The sequence below is a fragment of the Triticum urartu genome, chromosome 7 (genome assembly GCF_003073215.2).
Source record: "Triticum urartu cultivar G1812 chromosome 7, Tu2.1, whole genome shotgun sequence".
Lineage (NCBI taxonomy): Eukaryota > Viridiplantae > Streptophyta > Magnoliopsida > Poales > Poaceae > Triticum > Triticum urartu.
The window spans coordinates 8,526,704-8,548,105 of NC_053028.1; the positions used below are offsets into that span (position 1 = coordinate 8,526,704).

The 21,402-nt window shown below is 43.4% G+C and overlaps 1 protein-coding gene across 3 annotated transcripts; it reads right to left on the minus strand.

Moving 5' to 3' along the window:
* Positions 1–1,719: 1,719 nt before the first annotated feature.
* On the minus strand, positions 1,720–9,491 carry LOC125525167. 3 transcript variants are annotated; one of them, XM_048690181.1, is made up of 5 exons: positions 8,976–9,491; positions 8,224–8,816; positions 6,775–6,895; positions 2,386–5,420; positions 1,720–2,225 (listed from the first exon to the last, which is right to left on the minus strand). In XM_048690181.1, exons 3-5 carry the CDS (start codon positions 6,784–6,786, stop codon positions 2,222–2,224), a joined length of 3,051 nt encoding a protein of 1,016 aa, XP_048546138.1. In that variant the 5' UTR covers positions 6,787–6,895; positions 8,224–8,816; positions 8,976–9,491; the 3' UTR covers positions 1,720–2,221. The 3 variants fall into 3 exon arrangements, with proteins under 3 accessions (XP_048546138.1, XP_048546139.1, XP_048546137.1); XM_048690182.1 differs by lacking the exons at positions 8,224–8,816; positions 8,976–9,491 and adding an exon at positions 7,152–7,291; XM_048690180.1 differs by lacking the exons at positions 8,224–8,816; positions 8,976–9,491 and adding an exon at positions 7,036–7,265.
* Between the last annotated feature and the right edge of the window lie 11,911 nt (positions 9,492–21,402).

Here is a 21,402-nt window from a genome sequence, read left to right on the forward strand (position 1 = left end):
TACTCCATCCATTTGTGTCCGAATGATGTTTCAGAAATTGAAATTGTACCCAATGTGTATCTTTGGCTGTTACTTCTTGTACCGCATCATCATCTGGACATATTGCGAGAAATTGATAAAGTTCTCGCGAGAATGTGTCTTGTAATAGGTCATGCAGTTTTGTACCATGATGTTACAGATTTGATGGACTCGCGTGACAATATGACAAACACGGAAGAGCAACATACTTGACGCGATGACACGGTGGAATATGGAGAGGTAGAATTTGTTAAGCACATAGGCAGGCAACGAGGTTCTCTTCGAGAAGCTGCTGGATCTCTTTTGGTAGTGTGCGTGCCTCACACACATGAAGGAGGAAGCAGAGACGCAAGTGATGTGCACCAAGGGTCTGACTTGGTGGATTGATCCAGACAAGCCAATCTCGGCAAGAGCTATTAAACTTGTCAGGTGCTCTGTCTTCAAACTGGAAAAGGATCATGTCCAAATTTGAGCTTGTTTGCTCTGTTTTCAAACTGAAAAAAGATCCTGTCTACAAACCTCGGGAGTCTACCAAATCTCGCAGGCAATTATAATGAATCAGCTGCATTTCCTGGGCTCATCTTTCCTGAGCCTCGTGGCGCCGAGATTTGCCTCTGGCCCTGGGATAGCAATCCCGAACTTTTGAGGTTTGAAAAGGACGCACTGCCTAAGTTCGAGCTGCTACAAACTGACAAATAAATACCTGGAGATGATTAACGGGCTATGGTTACTCATGAACCTCAAGGAGATTCACGGGAACTCTGTTGTGCCTCACGTTCATGCACACCAGCAGGTCAACACAGCTGGAGCAGGAGACGCTACGAAGCAACCGTGAGGGAGCTCCATGGCCAGTCTTGTATGTACAAGCCAATCTTGGCATGAGCTGTTCAAAATTCTCAGGAACAGATGGGCCAACCAAGCGTGTTAACCAGTGCCTCGATATAAACAGCGTTCACTCTTTTATTTTCTGTATGCAGGGGACTCATAGACTTCCGGCCATGGAGCTTTGGTACAACTCGAGTTTCCACTTTTCTATAGGTTTTGCTCTGCCTCGCCTTGTCCAGACTTTGTCTTTATCATATTTGTATCCAAAAAGATAAGTGAATTGAGACCCTAACTAACACTGGGCTGTTTCTTTTCAGATTGAAAAAAAAAATCCCATCCGAATTTACATTTCGACTTGCATTAGCATCGAACAGTGATACTCGCAGAAATACATAAAAGCATGGTTTCCCTTTGCCCAGTTGCCACTTAAATAGCTACTACAAGTACTACTCAACTCTGTGTGTGTGTATATGTACTGTAGCTCTGTTTTCCTTGCTAGCTTAATCTAGCAATGATCTTCTGGAAATAACTAAATAAAGATGCATAGCTGAGAATGATATGTATATATGCATGCATCTAGATAATCTTGTTTGAAAAACTTAATATACAGTTATTAAAACCATTATTAAAAAGCTAGTATATCATGCTCTGGATGGTCTAGATATACAAATTTACATGATTATTACAAGCCTGAACATCATTAACCGATAGCTGCTCAGCTAGCCAGTAAAAATAAGAAGCGGAGCATAAGGGAAAGCAAAAGAAAGCAACCCAGAACAAAGCAAAGCATAAAGCATAGAGCTACAACATTCAGATAAGAAACATTCAGCAGCGGATTTATAACAATGCACAACTGTTGCAAAAATCAAACGCACGTACAACCTTCATCACCATTATGTATACGCAAGTCAGAGTACAAAAATTATTACAACAATCAGTCGATAGCCGACAAATCACACACCAGACACAGAGAGCATAGTAGCAGCATGAGCATGTCAGGGCCCATGCCCCGTAAGCTGGATGCCACTCCCATTTATTTCTCTCTTGCTCAGAGCCTATACCATCATCTCTCCAACCAGATGATAGGTACTTGCTCTGATGGATACATGGGTCAGTCCAGCAAAGATGACCGAACCAAACCAAACCAAACAAAACCAAATTGGAAGACGCATCATCACGTCAACAATGTGGATTGCTGTAGGAGCAGAGCCACGCCATGGCAAAGCAGATACAGAGCACTCACAAACCAATCAAGTAACATGAATTTGGGTAGGCAACATACACACAAACCATATATTGCAGAGAAATCTTCAACTTTGTAAGCCAACATGCATGTAGCGTTGAAGCAAGCTGAAGATCACCGCATGGAATGGATGGATTACCTGGAATGAAGCATAATAAATCGCCAATGAGATGATTGATTATAACTATGTAAATTAAAGAAATTAGAATAGTACTGGGACGATGATGATGAAACTAAGTTTGACAAGCACACGAAATTAATTATTAATGAATGGAAAAATGGAGCCAGATATATCTTACCTGAGTACGGTGCCTCTCGGCAGTTGGGCCTTCTTGTAGTACCTCGAGTGGCTCGGCTTGTAGAACGAAGGGTGGTGGTTTGCATCCCCCTCATCCCACTCCAAGATGTCCCACCATTCCTTCTCGCAGTCCACCTCTGGGCATTGCTTGGCAACGGCGGGCAGGCGCTTGAGGCTCCAACAGCCCCTTATCTTGATAGTTTCAAGTTTTGGTGCTAACATCCTACTTCCACAGATGTGCTGCAGCCTGGGGAGATCGTGCAGGTGGATGTGCTTGAGCTCGGGGAAATTTATAATTGTTTGCTTCTCTTGGCGCTCGGGATCCAGAGGGAAGATCTCCATGATATCGCCACAGCACACAATCTCGAGGGTCACTAGGTGAGGCAAGGTAGTCATATCCACAGATAAGGGGAGCACATGTATGAGCCTTGGGCAGTAGTCTAGGTGCAAAAATTCTAGGTCTCGAAAGGAATGCTCACTGGGTTGCCATATTGTATTCCAGTTCCATATGTAGCGCGCCATCAGGAGCTGGGATGCCCAGAATGTGGTCAAGTGATAAAAGCAAAACATAACATAATTAGTATAACTTCCTTTGAGAGCAGCAAAGACAGAGCTTATATTGGGGCACCTCTCAACTCGACACTGTTCAAGTCGTGTCCAAACAAAATCTCTTGGGACTGGGATGCTAGTGATGGACAAGCAATCATGCACATGCAACATCTTAGCATGTAATCTGCATATATCATCTGGGATTGAAGTAGCACCAGTAATAGTTCCTTGGGTGCCACCTTCCTGCTTCAGTAAGCCACTCTTCTTCATACCCTCTTCAACTTGTATGTGGACATACCAATCCTTGACTGTATCAACAACAGGAGCAGGTGGACAAGCCCACATCCACCTGATTGCACCTTCATTAGCAGCAACAACGTGAAGGTGGTATTGAAATACGATATCTCTTGCATATAAATAATGATCAGGATGTCTAATTCGTTGGGCATATCCACGATCACCAACAGCAACACTACTTGCAGGTGATGATGACATCTCCATATGTCCACCCCTAAGCTCAAAAGATGCTCTGACAGGCACTAGTGACCTCAGGAGCCTTCCGTCCCTTACATAGATGTATTTATCAAAAGATGCATCTTGTTTCATAGCAACAACTGCAATATTCTGTGATGATCCTGTAGCAGCAATAGTCTCCTTGGATTTTTCTTCACAATTGCCTTGGCCAGATGATCCGGATTGTACAGTGTCGACGCGCAACACCTCCAACCACCATGGCCTTTCTCCTATTCGCGGCCATTGTATTGCTTGCAACTTCTGGCAGCCCAACATGATGAGCTGCTTGAGGTTTCTTGCTACCACTTCTCTAAGGTCGAGGGTCTTCACTGCTGTGCCTGAGAGGTCCAGCTCCTCGAGGCTCTCCATCAAGCCTCTCAGCAGCACACTCTTCAATTTAGCGAGGCCCTGGAAGGAGATGCTGGATATCTTAGCAATAGCGTCATCATCTACAGTAAAGCTAAATGACTCAAGTAACGGGGGAAGAACATCGGGAACAACTTGTTCCAATCCAACGCAACTCTCAAGGATAATTGTCTTAAGGTGGTTGGCGTTGGACATGTTAGGGACTGGCTTGTGCATGGTTATTTCAGTTGCAGTGTCTGGGTCAGCTTCTACTCGGAGCTTGACAAGCCTAGTTTTACTGCCACAAAGATCAACTACCCTCCAGTCCCTGACTCCCTCCACATTCAGCTCCCTGAGTTCATCCATTAAACACATCATCTTTTCTGAGTACCAGTCTGTATACCTCAGGTCCAGCACCCATAGCTTTTGGAAGCATGATCCATTTTGGTTTTTGCTTTTATGCTCTTCATCTTTGATATCTGTGCAATGGTCCAGCAGGAGGAATCTTAGGTGGCTGCAGCAGAGGAAGGGAGGAGATGTAAAATTGAAGGTGCACCAAGATAGGTGCAACACACGCAGCCTATTGTTGTCTGGGAACATGACAACTGATAATAGAGGCTTCACCCTCCTACCATTTGATTTATCTGCTAGGAGGAGGAAGGATGTCGCTCGAAGAGGCAGCACACCAATATCATCATGTATCAGGGGTTGGTGTGTGGCTGAAACCCAACGGTCATTAGGGCCAGAAATGTAAGCATCAATCGCATCTTCATCTTCATCTTCATCTTCACTGGGATTATCTTCCTCCATAATCCAATCCAAGTAGATGTATCTCTCTAGAGCATCACCAACCTCCCATGCAGACGGATTGCCTTCCTCTAGTATAATCCCATCACATATCCAATAGTTTGAAGCATGCATTCGCCAGTCAATACAGCCGGCACGTTTTCTTGCCCAGACGTACTGGAAGCACTCAACTACTGTGCCAGGCTCAAGAATATCAATGTACTTGGCGGCCTCTTCATGCAATACATTTCTCCGCAATTCTTGACCTCCCATGTCAATATCAGCCTTACTCGCAGTTTTCTCGAATTCATCTTCTTCTTCTTCGTTATAGAGTCGGAGCCTCCTGCCCCAGGTCCACAACACCTTGTTACTCAAAAATGTAGTTATGGGGAGACCACACTCATACAAATCAATGTAGTGGTTGTTCCCGTTGTGAAAAATCACCACAAATGTACTGTTATAAAGCTTTCTGAAGATCTCCCCTGTGACATCACTTATTACCCCTCTAGAGCCTTGGTCTATCCCATTGAAATCATCCTCCTCATCATGCTGATCAAACATGGACATCACCGACTGGGGAAGCTCTAGCTCCTCAGCAATTGCCCTTTGCAGGGCTCTCATGCTTTGCCACAATGAGCAATCCACATGTACAACCTTTTGAAACTTCATTTCTTGAGCAGCTGATGATTTCAGGCGTTGGGCAACCACTCTGAGAACAGTGGATGCCCCGAGTCCCTGCCAGCCACGGAAGAAGATATTTCTTTCGTGTTTGGTCGTGCCCTCCAGAATACCAACTATCTCTTCTGCTGCAGCATTGATGGTATTTGCCTTGAGCAGGATGAGCTGCAGTGTATAACAATAACTGAATGAGGTTTATCACTTTTACTTTTCTTTTTTCTTTCACTACTTTGTTTTCAAGTTTTAAGGCAAAATTTAACTGCAGGGATAACACATAGGAATAACAAAGATAATAGTCAATTATTATTCTTAGGCCTAGTTCGGGGAGCACAACATGTAGAAAACCACAGTAATCCAAAATTATGATGTTCGAATGCCTGGGCAATGTATTCCTCAGTTTCTAAAAAAATCCATAGTTTTCCTCTGCTTTGACAAAACTACAGAGCATTTAGCAAGCGCAGTCTTTCTAAGTTTCCTCTGGTTTAACTGATTATTATGTTGCTGCATAATTCTAGAGATAGCTAGCTGAGCTAAACTCAGGTACACCCAATGACCTACATCAACTTGCGCTAACAGCTGCCTCGTGCATGCAGCCTTGCCATTGCTATGAACAAGTCGGCATATGTCTCCACACACAGGAGGCCAACACTTGCCGCCCGCACTTCTATAGGGTGAGAGGGTATGTATGTGCATGTGTGCTAATCGATCGTCCTAGCTAGTTTAACCTGTTGTATACGAGGGTGCTCCAAGAATCAATCAACCTACTCCACGTTCTAATCTACAAGCTGCCCTTGGGGCACTGGCACAATCCAAATATTGGCGAGATCAACGAGGAAGTAGAGTAGGTGTAGAGGAGCACGTACATATCTTTCTATGTGGTGAGCTTGATTTGTTCGTGGCTAGAAGATGGGAAATCACAGTTGATGACGGACAGAGAAGATGGACTCCAGAGACCAGTGAGGTGTGAGTGTTTCTCGGTTTAGGAAAAAAGATGTCCAGACCTATTTTTCGAGACCAGTTTTTTAGATACTACTGTTTTTAAAATTAAAGTATTTGTTAATGACAAACGCATCGAAGTCATTAAAACCATGATTTAAAAAAACACGGTATTCTTCTAAAACTTCAAAAAATACCTTGCTGCCAAACCTAGCCTTTGTGTTACTTATTTTAGTACACGCTTTGTTACGAAAGTATGGATGCTTTACAATGCCTGCAATCAAACACTTAATCTGGATTCTAAAAAATTTACTACCATCTAAATTCACGAAAAACCCAAAATGTGTGTATATATAGAAACCATGCCAACGAAGCATCTCCCAACAGATGGGTTCATGCAATTAGCTCAATATATGGCACGACTGAATCAGAGATCCTCTTCTCAAACAAAAGTGCAACATTCTATAGAGGGCAAGCCCACAAAGTGGACATGCCATAAGCAAAATTTGATAACAAATGCAAATCTCAGATAAGCTCGCAGAATTGATTGCTGAAGATCGAGATGCATGAATGGATTAAGTACCCTTGGCTCCATGATGTATCGAAACGATCCCCAGGTTCATTTAGAGTTGAATTGGCTTGTTCAATCTACCCCATGGATCAGACGGATCTGCAGCAAAGACCCCAGGCTTAACTCTTCGTTCCTGCAGATGTTTAGGAATAAAATGAGTGCAAGCATTTGGAGAAGTTACAACTCATTTTAAAATAGACTTTCAAAAGCTAGACAAATCTGGAGAAGCACTCTGCATGCAGATCGTATAGACATCTGGATTGGCGTAGTTACCTTGATTACGGAACTGGATTGATAGGCCAAAACAAGCTAGCTTAGCTAAACAGCAGCCAAATAGATGGATCGGGCTGAACGAGAAAACCAAGTAAGCTGCGTGAACACACCCTCACCTAGTATAGAATAGAATGGATATGCAGCAAGCTCTGGATAGGCAGTAAGGGTAGTAGGAGTATTACTGGTGTTGCTTCGTTGCTTTATTTGATTTTCTGCCAACAAAGCTGTGAATTATTCTTTGCTCCCTGCACACTCTCCATTCATCATTCATCATCAGATTCTTTGCTTGCTAAGTTTAAAAGATCACAGGGCAAAGCGAAAGATAAAGGTGGCCCTGCATGTGATCTACCGATGGGACCAATGATGTATGTACCTAGAAAACTGGGTTCTATGCTAAATTTGAAATCAGGCCCTAGACCGGATCAAGAAAAGTCAAAGGCAATTATACAAAATAAGGAAAATAGTTTTCAGCATAAAGAAAAATCTCTACAAGCTTGTTATCGGAGGCGAATGGGTCGATTATCCAACACTGTGCTTGGGTACAGCTCACTTAAAAAGATTGAATAGGGTATTTTGTACCTTGTTAATTATGATGTGAATCAAGTCTTAGATTGTTAATTTGGACCTACATGACATGATGATGAATGCAAACTTCCAAAGCAAAGAACAGTTGTGTAATTGCATTCAGTAATTAGATACAAGTAGTTGTGTATCTTGGGTCTTTTCCGTCTTTCTCACGTATTTTTATCAGTAAAGCATTGAGGAATACTGCACAGACAGTCACACTTACAATAATGCATGACTTATTTATTTTTGCTTAGGTACATAAGTAAATGCCGGAGAGATATGAGAAGAACCCACATGCAGTTCCAGTTGCTCTAAAGCAGGGCTAACTATGAAAGGGAAGCCAAACGAAGGACGCCACTTGTAGAACCATATTGTATACAGGCATGCATGAGTCAATATAAGATGCATCATAGTTCAGAATGACGAAGCTGCCAGTGCATCTCGCAAACCCATGCAACTGATACATATGCACACAACAGTGAAATGAGAAAAATATTTTGGAACTACGACAATGAAACTAATGGGAAGGCATGCATTCAGAGACTGAACAACTGCAGTTAAAAATGAAGCAGAGAACAACAACAGGGGTATCAACTTCAGTTTCAGCAACAAGAGAATCACCTTGGTGTCAACAGCAAGTTGGATATGGAGGTCTTCCGTACCACCAGGAAGATCGGCAAAAGTGTAGTCCAGCAGTAGGCACTGGATATTTCTTCACGCGGCGTCGAGTTTGAGCTTCCTAAGGCTTACGAAGCAGCAGAAATCAGGCGAAGGCACAGGTCCAGGCACACAGACATGAAAAGCAGAGACCTGACAGCAGGAGAGCTACTGCTGAAATGGTGCACCAATTGGCACGTCCCCGGCCCCACGATCCGACCCGTATTGAGATCGAGGACAGCGTGGTTCGCTCCTGATGCCACATTGCTGCACAGAAGGCGACCAATCTGTCGACATGGCACTGCACGTTTGATTTGATTGAGTCTAAACTTGAGCACGAACTTGTCCCTGGGAATGTTGTGAGGTTGTGACTAAGATGGCACAGCGCACTGTCGATGTTTCTGACAAAATCTTCTTTGCGCTTGGTTTGTGGGCAGAACAACGTGTCCCTGGTGAAGACCAGGTTCCTGTCGGATGATGTCCAGAGCCGTCTCCACCTCCTCGACGGTATGCCCATCCTTGAAGTCCAATTGCGACTGCACGTAGCCGACGATCCCCTGCACGCCAGTAACAAGTAATAAATGAGAGACTCCACGGCCGAACTAATTTACTCATCGATGCGCAGGTGAGTGAGTTAACATCCCCCCGGCCCCCTTTCTGAATCTGAAAAACAGAAATGAACAGTAAGAGTGTGCACTGCTGGCTGCACCACTCACATCAGGCAGAAGATGGTGAAGCTGCAGAGTCTTCTTCTTCATCATCATCTTCTTCCCCATCCCCCTCCAGGAGAAATCGCCGACTCTGCAGATGTTGGCTTCGATTCGATGGAACAAGCCTCCCCCTCTTCCCCCGCAAAGGTACTGATTTTGGGAAATCCAGCTGCCAATCTACCAGGACGATAATTCAAAAACAAATCCGGTCGCAGAACAGTGCGCATTGGATCAGATTGTCTCGGAAAGGAACGGAAGGGTGGATTTGATTGCTCTGAATCTATAATGCCGAAAAACAACCTCCTAGGGCTCCGGCGGAGGGCTGCGCTGCCAGAGTCGGAGAAGAGAAGAGAGGCGAGGGGTCAAGTTACCTCTGATCCGGCGAGCACCTACTCAAATCACCCTGGCGCTATTCCCCTCGTCGGCGGCGACGATGATGAATCCGCAGGCGGCGAGATTTTCAGTACGCTGTAACAACTTGACCCTAGTCATCTTCCTTCCCAAAAAGATCCGACTGATGAGGATGTGAAAACTCCAAAGCCCAAAACAACCCCACGCTTAGGGCATCTCCAATGGTGGTAAGATAGTTGTTGCTAGATTTTGCCATATAGGAATTTTGATAATGTGTTATACAATAATGAGGAAAAAAAGGAAGATTGTATGTACATGAACCAACACCCCTTGCACAAGATCTAATGTAGAATGTGAGAGCACCTTATATAATATATCACATTCTATTGGGCAAACTAGATACAACCTATTGAAATTGTTGTATGTTACGTTGTTGGTTGATAACATGGCATATTTTACTAACAAGCTAACATACAAACTGTTGAAGATGCCCTTACGGATAGGTACAATATAGTGCTTCCTATGTTCACTTTTATAAGACGTTTTAGACAGCTAAAATTGAACTGTTTTGAGTGTTGCCTTAAATGTCTAAACGGTTTTACAAAAGTAAAAGGAGGGAGTAGCACATTTCTACAATACATAACTAAATGTTAAATCTGATGTGGAATTTTTAAGTATGGCAAATCAAACATTTTGATGGGAAAGTTAGTGGTATGAGGATGGCAAATTTAATTTACAAACACAAACTCAAATTGGCATTCCCTAAACGGCGCCCGTTACAGGCGTCGGCGCAAACGAGCACACACCCCTCCCTTCTTCATGGGCCGGCCCTTGTTTCCGTTCATTATTTTTTCTGACATTAAATTCCTAAAAGAAGTGCGATGGACGACTCGAACTCGAAACCACTTCTTCTGCGGAGAAAGACCGTACCCACTAGAACTACTACACCATTTGTGACTACGTACTACGTTTTCGCCTCTTATTTTTATTCAGTTGGCGGAAGGGGGCTTTTTTGTCGTTTTTGTATTTCTTGACCGGTTTCACGGGCCGGCCCACCAGGGTGCTGTAGTGAGCACTCGTTGCGTCAACTGCCGTATAAGGTGCCCTATACGAGCTCCCTAAAAAATTGCACGTGAGTCCATAGTTTTTAACATATTTCAAAATTGTTCATATTTGTACGTATAAAACAATATAATAAAATAATAGTACATACTGCTTAAAAAGTGGTATATGTACTACAAAAATACAATAATTGCTAAATGGAGGACGAGCTCCATGGAGTTTTTCATTTATAAAAAATTGAAAAACACATTTTGAAGTTTGAAAAAAATCAGAAAATCACACACGTTCATATGGATGTATACTACATATGTATAAAATTTGAAGATGGCTTACATTTATGGTGAGAGCTATGATGAAGAGGCATGAACTGTTCACTGTGAAAAATGCACAATTTTGTCTTTTTGTGTAGGTGTAACCACAATGTATTTCATCATTAAACTTTACACACATGTAAAACACATCCATATAAACATGTATGATTTTTCCAGATTTTTTTTGAAACTTTGAACTATGATTTTTTTTAAAAGAGCTTCATGGAGCTCTTCCACCAAAATGCCCTACTCACCAGAATATTTTATATACTGCATACTACAAGTACATACTCTCCAGTTTACACATACGACATATAACATATAAATCTCACGTGGGTGTAACTATCATGCGAAAAGCCTCCTTATAGAAAGCAAAATGTGGGACCGGTGAGGTGATGATGAATAAGGTTGTGGGGCCTGGTTCAAGAGGTCGACAGAGAGTACGTGGATCTAAAGAATGATGGAATGTGAGATGACGATGGTGCTAAACAGTTGGATCGTTGATCTGATGACTAGAGGTTACGAGCCAGAAAAGATAACATTTTAGGGGAGGCACCACAAACCAGTGTTCGTGTGCCCCTCCCCCCAATTGACATGTGCTAATTGGGAGCACCCTAACCAACAAGTGGTTTTGGTCTCTTGTCGCCACTGCCATATAAACATATGGAAGAGCAATCGACCACCTATGTTAGACTATTCTTGTAAGGTTTACTCATGCTCCCCACATCCTAACAGGTCTGGGGAGGGGTTGCACAACGGGAAGGCCATCATGGCATCGATGACAGGATAGTGTTGGTGGCAACCTGAAAGTCTGCAGATTATTTTGCCATGTTCATCATGCTATATCTCCGCATCCGTAGATCCGTTTTGGACGTGTGGCATATCAAAATGTTCATCTCAGAGAGTACATCATTGCATCTCATTGCATCATTTTCATTTGAGCTCATCTTGATGCCCGAAATGCTGTTGGAAGAGAGCTATTTGAGTTAATTGTTAGATCTGCTGCACCAAATAGCTATTTGTCATTTTTGCCATGATTAATGTGTGCATGATATGCCCCTGAGCTCTACATGTGTTTTCTTATATGCTTTGCCATCTTTAGAGAGGTGCTATCCATGTATTTTTGTGATGTGTGTGGTGACTAGCACAACCTTGCAAAGTGGTGCATTCGTTAATGCTGATTTCAGGGACTTAGGAATTCCACCAAGTCCTTGATCTGTTTTTATCAATATGCCATATGTTCATGTTGTTTCCTAGTGATCCGTGCCTCTTTTGAGGATGATCAGTAAGGATGCTTTGTTAATCTTGTACTGCCTACCAGCATGTCATACTTTGGTTCAGCAATAATTCAAAATTTTCCTACGTGTCACCAAGATCAATCTATGGAGTCATCTAGCAACGAGGGAGGAGTGGATCTACATACCCTTGTAGATCGCGCGCGGAAGCGTTCAAGGGAACGGGGTTGATGGAGTCGTACTCGTCGTGATCCAAATCACCGATGATCCTAGCGCCGAACGGACGGCACCTCCGCGTTCAACACACGTACGGAGCAGCGACGTCTCCTCCTTCTTGATCCAGCAAGGGGGGAGGAGAGGTTAATGGAGATCCAGCAGCACGACGGCGTGGTGGTGGAAGTAGCGGGATTCCAACAGGGCTTCGCCAAGCGCTGCGGGAGGAGGGAGATGTGTCACGGGAGGGAGAGGGAGGCACCAGGGCTTAGGTTCGGCTGCCCTCCCTTCCCCCCACTATATATAGGGCCAAGGGAGAGGGGGGGCTCAGCCTTGGCCCTTCCTCCAAGGAAGGGTGCGGCTAGGGAGGAGTCCCTCCTCCCCAAGGCACCTAGGAGGTGCCTTCCCCTTTAGGACTCTTCCTTTCCTTATCCCTTGGCGCATGGGCCTCTTGGGGCTGGTGCCCTTGGCCCATATAGGCCAAGGCGCACACCCCTACAGCCCATGTGGCCCCCTGGGGCAGGTGGCCCCACCCGATGGACCCCCGGGACCCTTCTGGTGGTCCCGGTACAATACCAGTGACCCCGAAACTTGTCCCGATGGCCGAAATAGCACTTCCTATATATAATTCTTTACCTCCGGACCATTCCGGAACTCCTCGTGACGTCCGGGATCTCATCCGGGACTCCGAACAACTTTCAGGTTACCGCATACTAATATCTCTATAACCCAAAAAAAAAAAAAAAAAAAAAAAAAAAAAAAAAACAAAAAAAAAAAAAAAAAAAAAAACAAAAAAAAAAAAAAAAAAAAAAAAAAAAAAAAAAAAAAAAAAAAAAAAAAAAAAAAAAAAAAAAAAAAAAATAAGAACTAGCGTCATCGAACCTTAAGTGTGTAGACCCTACGGGTTCGGGAACATGCAGACATGACCGAGACGTTCTCCGGTCAATAACCAACAGCGGGATCTGGATACCCATGTTGGCTCCACATGTTCCACGATGATCTCATCGAATGAACCACGATGTCGGATTCAATCAATCCCGTATACAATTCCCTTTGTCTAGCGGTACGATACTTGCCCGAGATTCGATCGTCGGTATCCAGATACCTTGTTCAATCTCGTTACCGGCAAGTCTCTTTACTCGTTCCGTAACACATCATCCCGTGATCAACTCCTTGATCACATTGTGCACATTATGATGATGTCCTACCGAGTGGGCCCAGAGATACCTCTCCGTCACACGGAGTGACAAATCCCAGTCTCGATTCGTGCCAACCCAACAGACACTTTCGGAGATACCCGTAGTGCACCTTTATAGTCACCCAGTTACGTTGTGACGTTTGGTACACCCAAAGCACTTCCTACGGTATCCGGGAGTTGCACAATCTCATGGTCTAAGGAAATGATACTTGACATTAGAAAAGCTTTAGCATACGAACTACATGATCTTGTGCTAGGCTTAGGATTGGGTCTTGTCCATCACATCATTCTCCTAATGATGTGATCCCGTTATCAACGACATCCAATGTCCCATGGTCAGGAAACCGTAACCATCTATTGATCAACGAGCTAGTCAACTAGAGGCTTACTAGGGACATGGTGTTGTCTATGTATCCACACATGTATCTGAGTTTCCTATCAATACAATTATAGCATGGATAATAAATGATTATCATGAACAAGGAAATATAATAATAACTTATTTATTATTGCCTCTAGGGCATATTTCCAACACAGTGCTCCTCTGAGTGTTGGTCCGACCGAGCAGACTGCGAGGCCACCTCGGGGCAACTTGAGGTTTGGTTTTACTCGTAGGATGTCTCATCTGAGTATGCCCTGAGAACGAGATATGTGCAGCTCCTATCGGGATTTGTCGGCACATTCGGGCGGTGTTGCTGGATTTGTTTTAACTTGTCGGAGTTGTCTTGTAGAACCGGGATGCCGAGTCTGATCGGAATGTCTCGGGAGAAGGTTTATCCTTCGTTGACCGTGAGAGCTTGTGATGGGCTAAGTTGGGACTCCCCTGCAGGGATTTGAACTTTCGAAAGCCGTGCCCGCGGTTATGGGCAGATGGGAATTTGTTAATGTCCGGTTGTAGATAACTTGAACTTTAACTTAATTAAAATGAATCAACTGTGTGTGTTATCGTGAAGGTCTCTTCTCGGTGGAGTCCGGGAAGTGAACACGGTGTTGGAGTAATGTTTGCCGTAGGTTGTTCTCTAGTTCTTCGTTCGTGCTTTGACTTCTCTTCTCGCTCTCTTTTGGGAACAGGTTAGCCACCATATATGCTAGTCGCTTGCTGCAGCTCCACATATTACCTTACCTTTCCTATAAGCTTAAATAGACTTGATCGCGAGGGTGCGAGATTGCTGAGTCCCCGTGGCTCACAGATTACTTCCAAACCAGATGCAGGGCCTGATGACTCCGTTCCAGATGATGCGCTTGAGCTCAAGTGGGAGTTCGACGAAGACTCACGCCGTTACTATGTGTCTTTCCCTGATGATCAGTAGTGGTGCCCAGTTGGGGCGATCGGGACCATGTCGCATGTTGGGTTGATCTTTTATTTTGGTACCGTAGTTGGACCATGAGTGATTGGATGATTGTAATGCTATTTATGTACTTTGTTTGATGTGGCGAGTGTAAGCCAACTATGTACCTTTCCCTTTATTATCTATATTACATGGGATGTTGTGAAGATTACCTTACTTGTGACATTGCTTTCAATGCGGTTATGCCTCTAAGTCGTGCTTCGACACGTAGGAGATATAGCCGCATCGAGGGCGTTACAACTTGCCACAGTCGACTACACATCAAGCATGCATGGAACATTTGCCTCACCTATGCTAATGGTTGCACCCGTTGGTGGTAAGAGTCTCAAACCCTCTATGTTAATCATGTTTAGGTGGTCTAATGCTAAGCTAATGGTCCTATAACAGTAATCCTAAAGTTTTGTGTCTGACACTAAACAATTAATTAGATCCATTGCAAAGTTACTTATTTTTAATGAGCTAAGGGATTGTATAGCACAATGTTATGGTAGTACATAGCACATTTGTATATTCTGAGATTTTGTGATACACTTTTCTTTTCTTTCTTTCTTGATTTCTAATAGAGAAGATTGCTATACTAGAGTAACAAATAACTTTAATGGATAAGCAAAATTATTATCCACATATGATAAGCATAGTTCTTGCAAAATACAACAATTCCTACAACTGAACCACATTGGATAAGCAAAATTCTTGCAAACCATTGTGGCATGCAGACTAGATATTGTTATTAGACAACAATAAGCCTACAACATACAAAGAGGCAATGATGGGCCTTGATTCGATAAATTGGCTGAATGCCAAGTCATCTGAGATAGTATCTATGCAAAAAAAAAGGTTTGGAACTTGATAGACATAAAGTGTTAGACCTAACACGCATAAATGGAACTATATATTGATACGAATGAAATTGTTTATATCGATAAAGCTCAACCTGTTGCAAAATGTTTTGACTATGATGAGATCGTCTCGGCATACGATGCCTAAATCATTTTAGGTTATTATAGCAATTGATGCTCATTTCGATTACGAGACGTGGCACATGGATGTCAAAACAATTTCCTCAATGGAAGTTTACTCAAGGACGTGTATATGATACAAGCCAAGGTTTTGACGATCCTAAGGATGCTAAAAGGTATGCAAACTTCAAAAAGAGTCTAAAGTAAGCATAAAGGAGTAGGAATCTTCATAATGATGAATGGTCAAAATAGTTTGATTCGCGAAGAAGGACAAAGATGCTTGTATTTACAAGAAAGTAAGTGGGAGGTCAAATAAACATTTCTAATTCTCTATGTGGATGACATATTGTTGATCGGAAATGATGTAAATTTCTTGACACGAATTAAGACTTCATTGAAAAATGGGTTTTTCGGTGAAAAACTTGGGCTAGGTAGCATACATATTGGGCATAAATATACCTGCCCATATCTCGGGCCGGGCCAAAAAAAGCCCGGTGCTGAAAACCCAGGCCCGAGCCCGCCCCGACCATCGGGCCTACTAAATTAGGCCCGAGCCCGTCCCGAACCTGGAAAAGCCTGACACAACACGCTTGGCCCGGCCCGGCCATGGCTAAAAATCCATTTTTCACAGGCCCGAGTCCGGACCGATCTGCCCGTCGGGCTTGATTTTTAGGCCCGAGCCCAGCCTGATGGCATGTTCGGGCTCAGCCCAGCCCGGGATTTTCGGGCCGGGTCGGGTCGGGCCGTCCGGGACAGGCTGCCCATGGCCAGGTCTAGGCATAAAGGTCTATGGAGATAGATTATAACTACTAATCAGGCTAAGAAAAGATACATATTGAAAAAAAATACTAAAGTGGTTTAGTATGAAAACGCCAAGAAGGGGTTCTTGCCGAGGTCACATGGAAAAGGTTTTAAGGAAGACTTGGTGTCCTAAGATACTAATGAGCAAGACACATGAATGAAGTTTTGTATGCATCTGCATTTGGATGTTTCATGTTAACCATGGTACATACACAACCAGATATGTCATGCACTCTAAGTGTTACGAGCAAGATACCAAAATGATCAAGGTGGTGGTCATAGGATAACACTAAAAAGTATCCTGAAAGACTTGAGAGGGACTAAGGACATATTTCTCCTAATAGACATGGTGAGGAGCTAATTTGTAAACTATTACAATTATGCATTTTAAGTGTAAGGAGTTACATTTATGTAATCTTCACCATTGACTTGGACAATTTTTTATTTCAATCGGGATTTTGCAAAGACATAAAACAACGACGTAGTAAGTTGGAATTCTTCCAAGCAGGATACTTGGCAGATTTTACAACATGCGCTAAAGTATATCGCCGCATTGGAAGCAAGAATGAAGGGTGTTTGAACTAAAGAAGTTCATCACTGATCTTGGTATGGCTTCAATTGCACCAGAGCTAATGAAGCACTACTGAGAATAGTGGCGCCATAAGCTAGGCCAAGGAGCCAAGGTCCTCCCAGGAATTCAAATATATATAAAGCTGATTCCACATAATTTTTGAAAATTTGTGGAGCATGGAGACGCAAAGAAATGCAATATACATATGGATCTGAAAGTGTCAGATCCATTGATGAAGTCTATACCACAAGCAAAGCATGACAAACACCATTATGCCATTGGTGTTCGAGAATTTAGGTAACTAGATTATTAACTCTAATGCAAGTGGGAGACTATATATTGAAAATATGCCCTAGAGACAATAATAAATATATTCCTGTATTTCTATATTCATAATTAATTTTATTTTTTATGTTATAAATGTATTGATTCTTGAACATGAGATTCAAAGGAAAACCCAATTAGATATGTGGAAACATAAACACCAATCCTAGGGGATCCCTCCCGCATAACTCCACGCTCAACCCAGTCTCATTGGTCTTAAGTTTTGACTCCTAATTAGATGGGCTCTAATCTCAATCTAATTGTTTTAGTAGAATTAGACTCTAATTAGACGGCATGCTGCTAGTCTCTCTCTCTCTATCTCTCTCTCTCTCTCTCTCTCTCTCTCTCTCTCTCTCGTTTTCTCGGAGCTCTTCTTCCTAGATGTTGGAGTGTTGCCGGATTACTATGATACCTCAGATGGGTCATCTAATTCGTCTCTTGATCGGTGGATCATCTCGGAGAATTTCTCGCGGCTTAGAGGTATAACCTAACTGCGGGAATTGTTGCACTCACTCGCAAACTACACTGCTTCCACTACTCTGCTCATTGGTGAGATCATCGTTACCTGTCATATTCATAGTGTTCTTGGGTGCGATCGTGTGCATAACTAATACATGTAGAAGATATGCCCTAGAGGCAATAATAATTGTTGTTATTTATCTCCAAGTTTGTAATTAATGTTTATGTTCTATGCTAAAACTGCAATGGTCCTTGAGCCTGTATATCCATAAAGGATTGGAGGAAACTCCATGTGCATGTGTGGAATAATAAACGATAAAACACATTCCTAGTCTTGCCTCTAAGACTAGCTCAACCGTTCCGTGATGGTCGCGTTTTCCTGATCATTGGTATGACTATGCAGGCAATTTTGAAGACACAATGTTGTAAGAACACTTGTATTGAATTAACCCATATTGATGTTATGCTATGGGATACATTCGTCAAAAGTTAATGATTTTATAACACATGCAAATTTAGCGTTTGCATAATTGCTTAGACCATGAGAGTATCGAGTTCCTTCATACTTGCTTCATGAACTTTGGGGTTAGTTAAACATCATCTGTAACAGGGTGGCTATTACAGCAGCTTTCGGGTTGATGCAAAAGTATGACAAGGGAATTTATAACTCAAGATTGGGATTTTCTCCTCCTATGATGGAGAGATATTCTTTAGGCCCTTTTGGTGTTATGGTATCCATCATCATATGGCCAGACACAGCGTGATTTGATCACAGGGATGCCAGAACGCGGGAACCCGGTAACGAGGAAATTAACATATTGAATAAGTTGTTGATTCATGGGGATGTTGTTAAATCTCACCTGGGGTATTTGTAACATATCGCGAAGCAGCATGAAGATCATTCTGTAATTACGGGTTCGCTCGAATATTCATTCATGTGGGTATAGGGATTAATATGAATGTCCACGGTTCCGCTGTTGATCACTAATCAGAAAAGTTCCGGTCATGTCTATACTTCACCGAACCTATAGGGTCACACGCTGAAGGGTCATCTATCTGTGAAGTAATAGACAGGGAGTCCAAGAGATTGTTTCCAGAAAAGTTTCGGAGGCGACAGAAAAGTTTCAGAGAGAAAAACTGGAAATGTTTCAGAGACAAACTACATATCGGAAATGTATCGGAACACGTCTGGAATTATTTTAGGGGGGTGCCAGAAATGTCCTGGACCTTCCATAATTTTTTTGGATTAAACAAACACTGAATTTTTTTCATGAAAAGTTGTCATGAATAGTGGTAACACTATTAGGGTACAACCCCTTTTTGGTGGCCTTTTGGAAAGCCACCTTGTGGGGCTTTTGTCCCAAAATTCAAACGAATGACATGGGGTGGTGGGACTACCTTTGAGGGGGCACACATGGTGGCCGGCCATGGAAGGACCTCCTCCATGGAGCTCCACTAGCCGCCCCATATTGCCCTTATGAAGGACATATATCATAGGCATCTTGTTATTATCAAGTGGCCTCTACCCCCCTTGCCTCACACTATAAATATAGGTGGAGAGGGCTCTCCATTTCACTCAAGTTCTCTCATAGACATGCCAGGCAATAATCTGGCTTTCTATCTCCTCTCCATGAAATAGTTTCGTAGTTGAAGGTTGTCTATGAAGGAAATATGCCCTAGAGGCAATAATAAAGTTATTATTTATTTCCTTATATCATGATAAATGTTTATTATTCATGCTAGAATTGTATTAACCGGAAACATAATACATGTGTGAATACATAGACAAACAGAGTGTCACTAGTATGCCTCTACTTGACTAGCTCGTTAATCAAAGATGGTTATGTTTCCTAACCATGGACAAAGAGTTGTTATTTGATTAACGGGATCACATCATTAGGTGAATGATCTGATTGACATGACCCATTCCATTAGCTTAGCACCCGATCGTTTAGTATGTTGCTATTGCTTTCTTCATGACTTATACATGTTCCTATGACTATGAGATTATGCAACTCCCGTTTACCGGAGGAACACTTTGTGTGCTACCAAATGTCACAACGTAACTGGGTGATTATAAAGGTGCTCTACAGGTGTCTCCAAAGGTACATGTTGGGTTGGCATATTTCGAGATTAGGATTTGTCACTCCGATTGTCGGAGAGGTATCTCTGGGCCCTCTCGGTAATGCACATCACTTAAGCCTTGCAAGCAATGCAACTAATGAGCTAGTTGCGGGATGATGTATTACGGAACGAGTAAAGAGACTTGCCGGTAACGAGATTGAACTAGGTATTGGATACCGACGATCGAATCTCGGGCAAGTAACATATCGATGACAAAGGGAACAACGTATGTTGTTATGCGGTCTGACCGATAAAAGATCTTCGTAGAATATGTAGGAACCAATATGGGCATCCAGGTCCCGCTATTGGTTATTGACCGGAGACGTGTCTCGGTCATGTCTACATTGTTCTCGAACCCGTAGGGTCCGCACGCTTAAGGTTTCGATGACAGTTATATTATGAGTTTATACGTTTTGATGTACCGAAGGTTGTTCAGAGTCCCGGATGTGATCACGGACATGACGAGGAGTCTCGAAATGGTTGAGACATAAAGATTAATATATTTGAAGCCTATATTTGGATATCAGAAGTGTTCTGGGTGAAATCAGGATTTTACCGGAGTACCGGGAGGTTACCGGAACCCCCCGGGAGGTATATGGGCCTTAGTGGGCCTTAGTGGAAGAGAGGAGAGGTAGCCAGAGATGGGCCACGCGCCCCTCCCCTCCCTTGGTCTGAATAGGACAAGGAGAGGGGGGCGGCCCCCCTTCCTCTTCCCCCCCCCTCCGCGAATCCTATTCCAACTAGGAAAGGGGGGGAGTCCTGCTCCCAGAGGGAGTAGGACTCCTCCTGGCGCGCCTCTCCTGGCCGGCCGCACCCCCCTCCCCTTTGAGCCTTTATATACGGAGGCAGGGGCAACCCCTAGAGACACAAGTTGATCCACGTGATCATATTCTTAGCCGTGTGCGGTGCCCCCTTCCACAATAGTCCTCGATAATATTGTAGCAGTGCTTAGGCGAAGCCCTGCGACGGTAGTACATCAAGATCGTCACCACGCCGTCGTGCTGACGGAACTCTTCCCCAACACTTTGCTGGATCAGAGTCCGGGGATCGTCATCGAGCTGAACGTGTGCTAGAACTCGGAGGTGCCGTAGTTTCGGTGCTTGATCGGTTGGACCGGGAAGACGTACGACTACTTCCTCTATGTTGCATCAACGCTTCCGCTTCGGTCTACGAGGGTACGTAGACAACACTCTCCCATCTCGTTGCTATGCATCACCATCATCTTGTGTGTGCGTAGGAAAAATTTTGAAATTACTACGTTCCCCAATAGTGGTATCAGAGCCTAGGTTTTATGTGTTGATGTTATATGCACGAGTAGAACACAAGTGAGTTGTGGGTGATATAAGTCATACTGCTTACCAGCATGTCATACTTTGGTTCGGCGGTATTGTTGGACGAAGCGGCCCGGTCCGACATTACGCGTACGCTTACGCGAGACTGGTTCTCCCGACGTGCTTTGCACATAGGTGGCTTGCG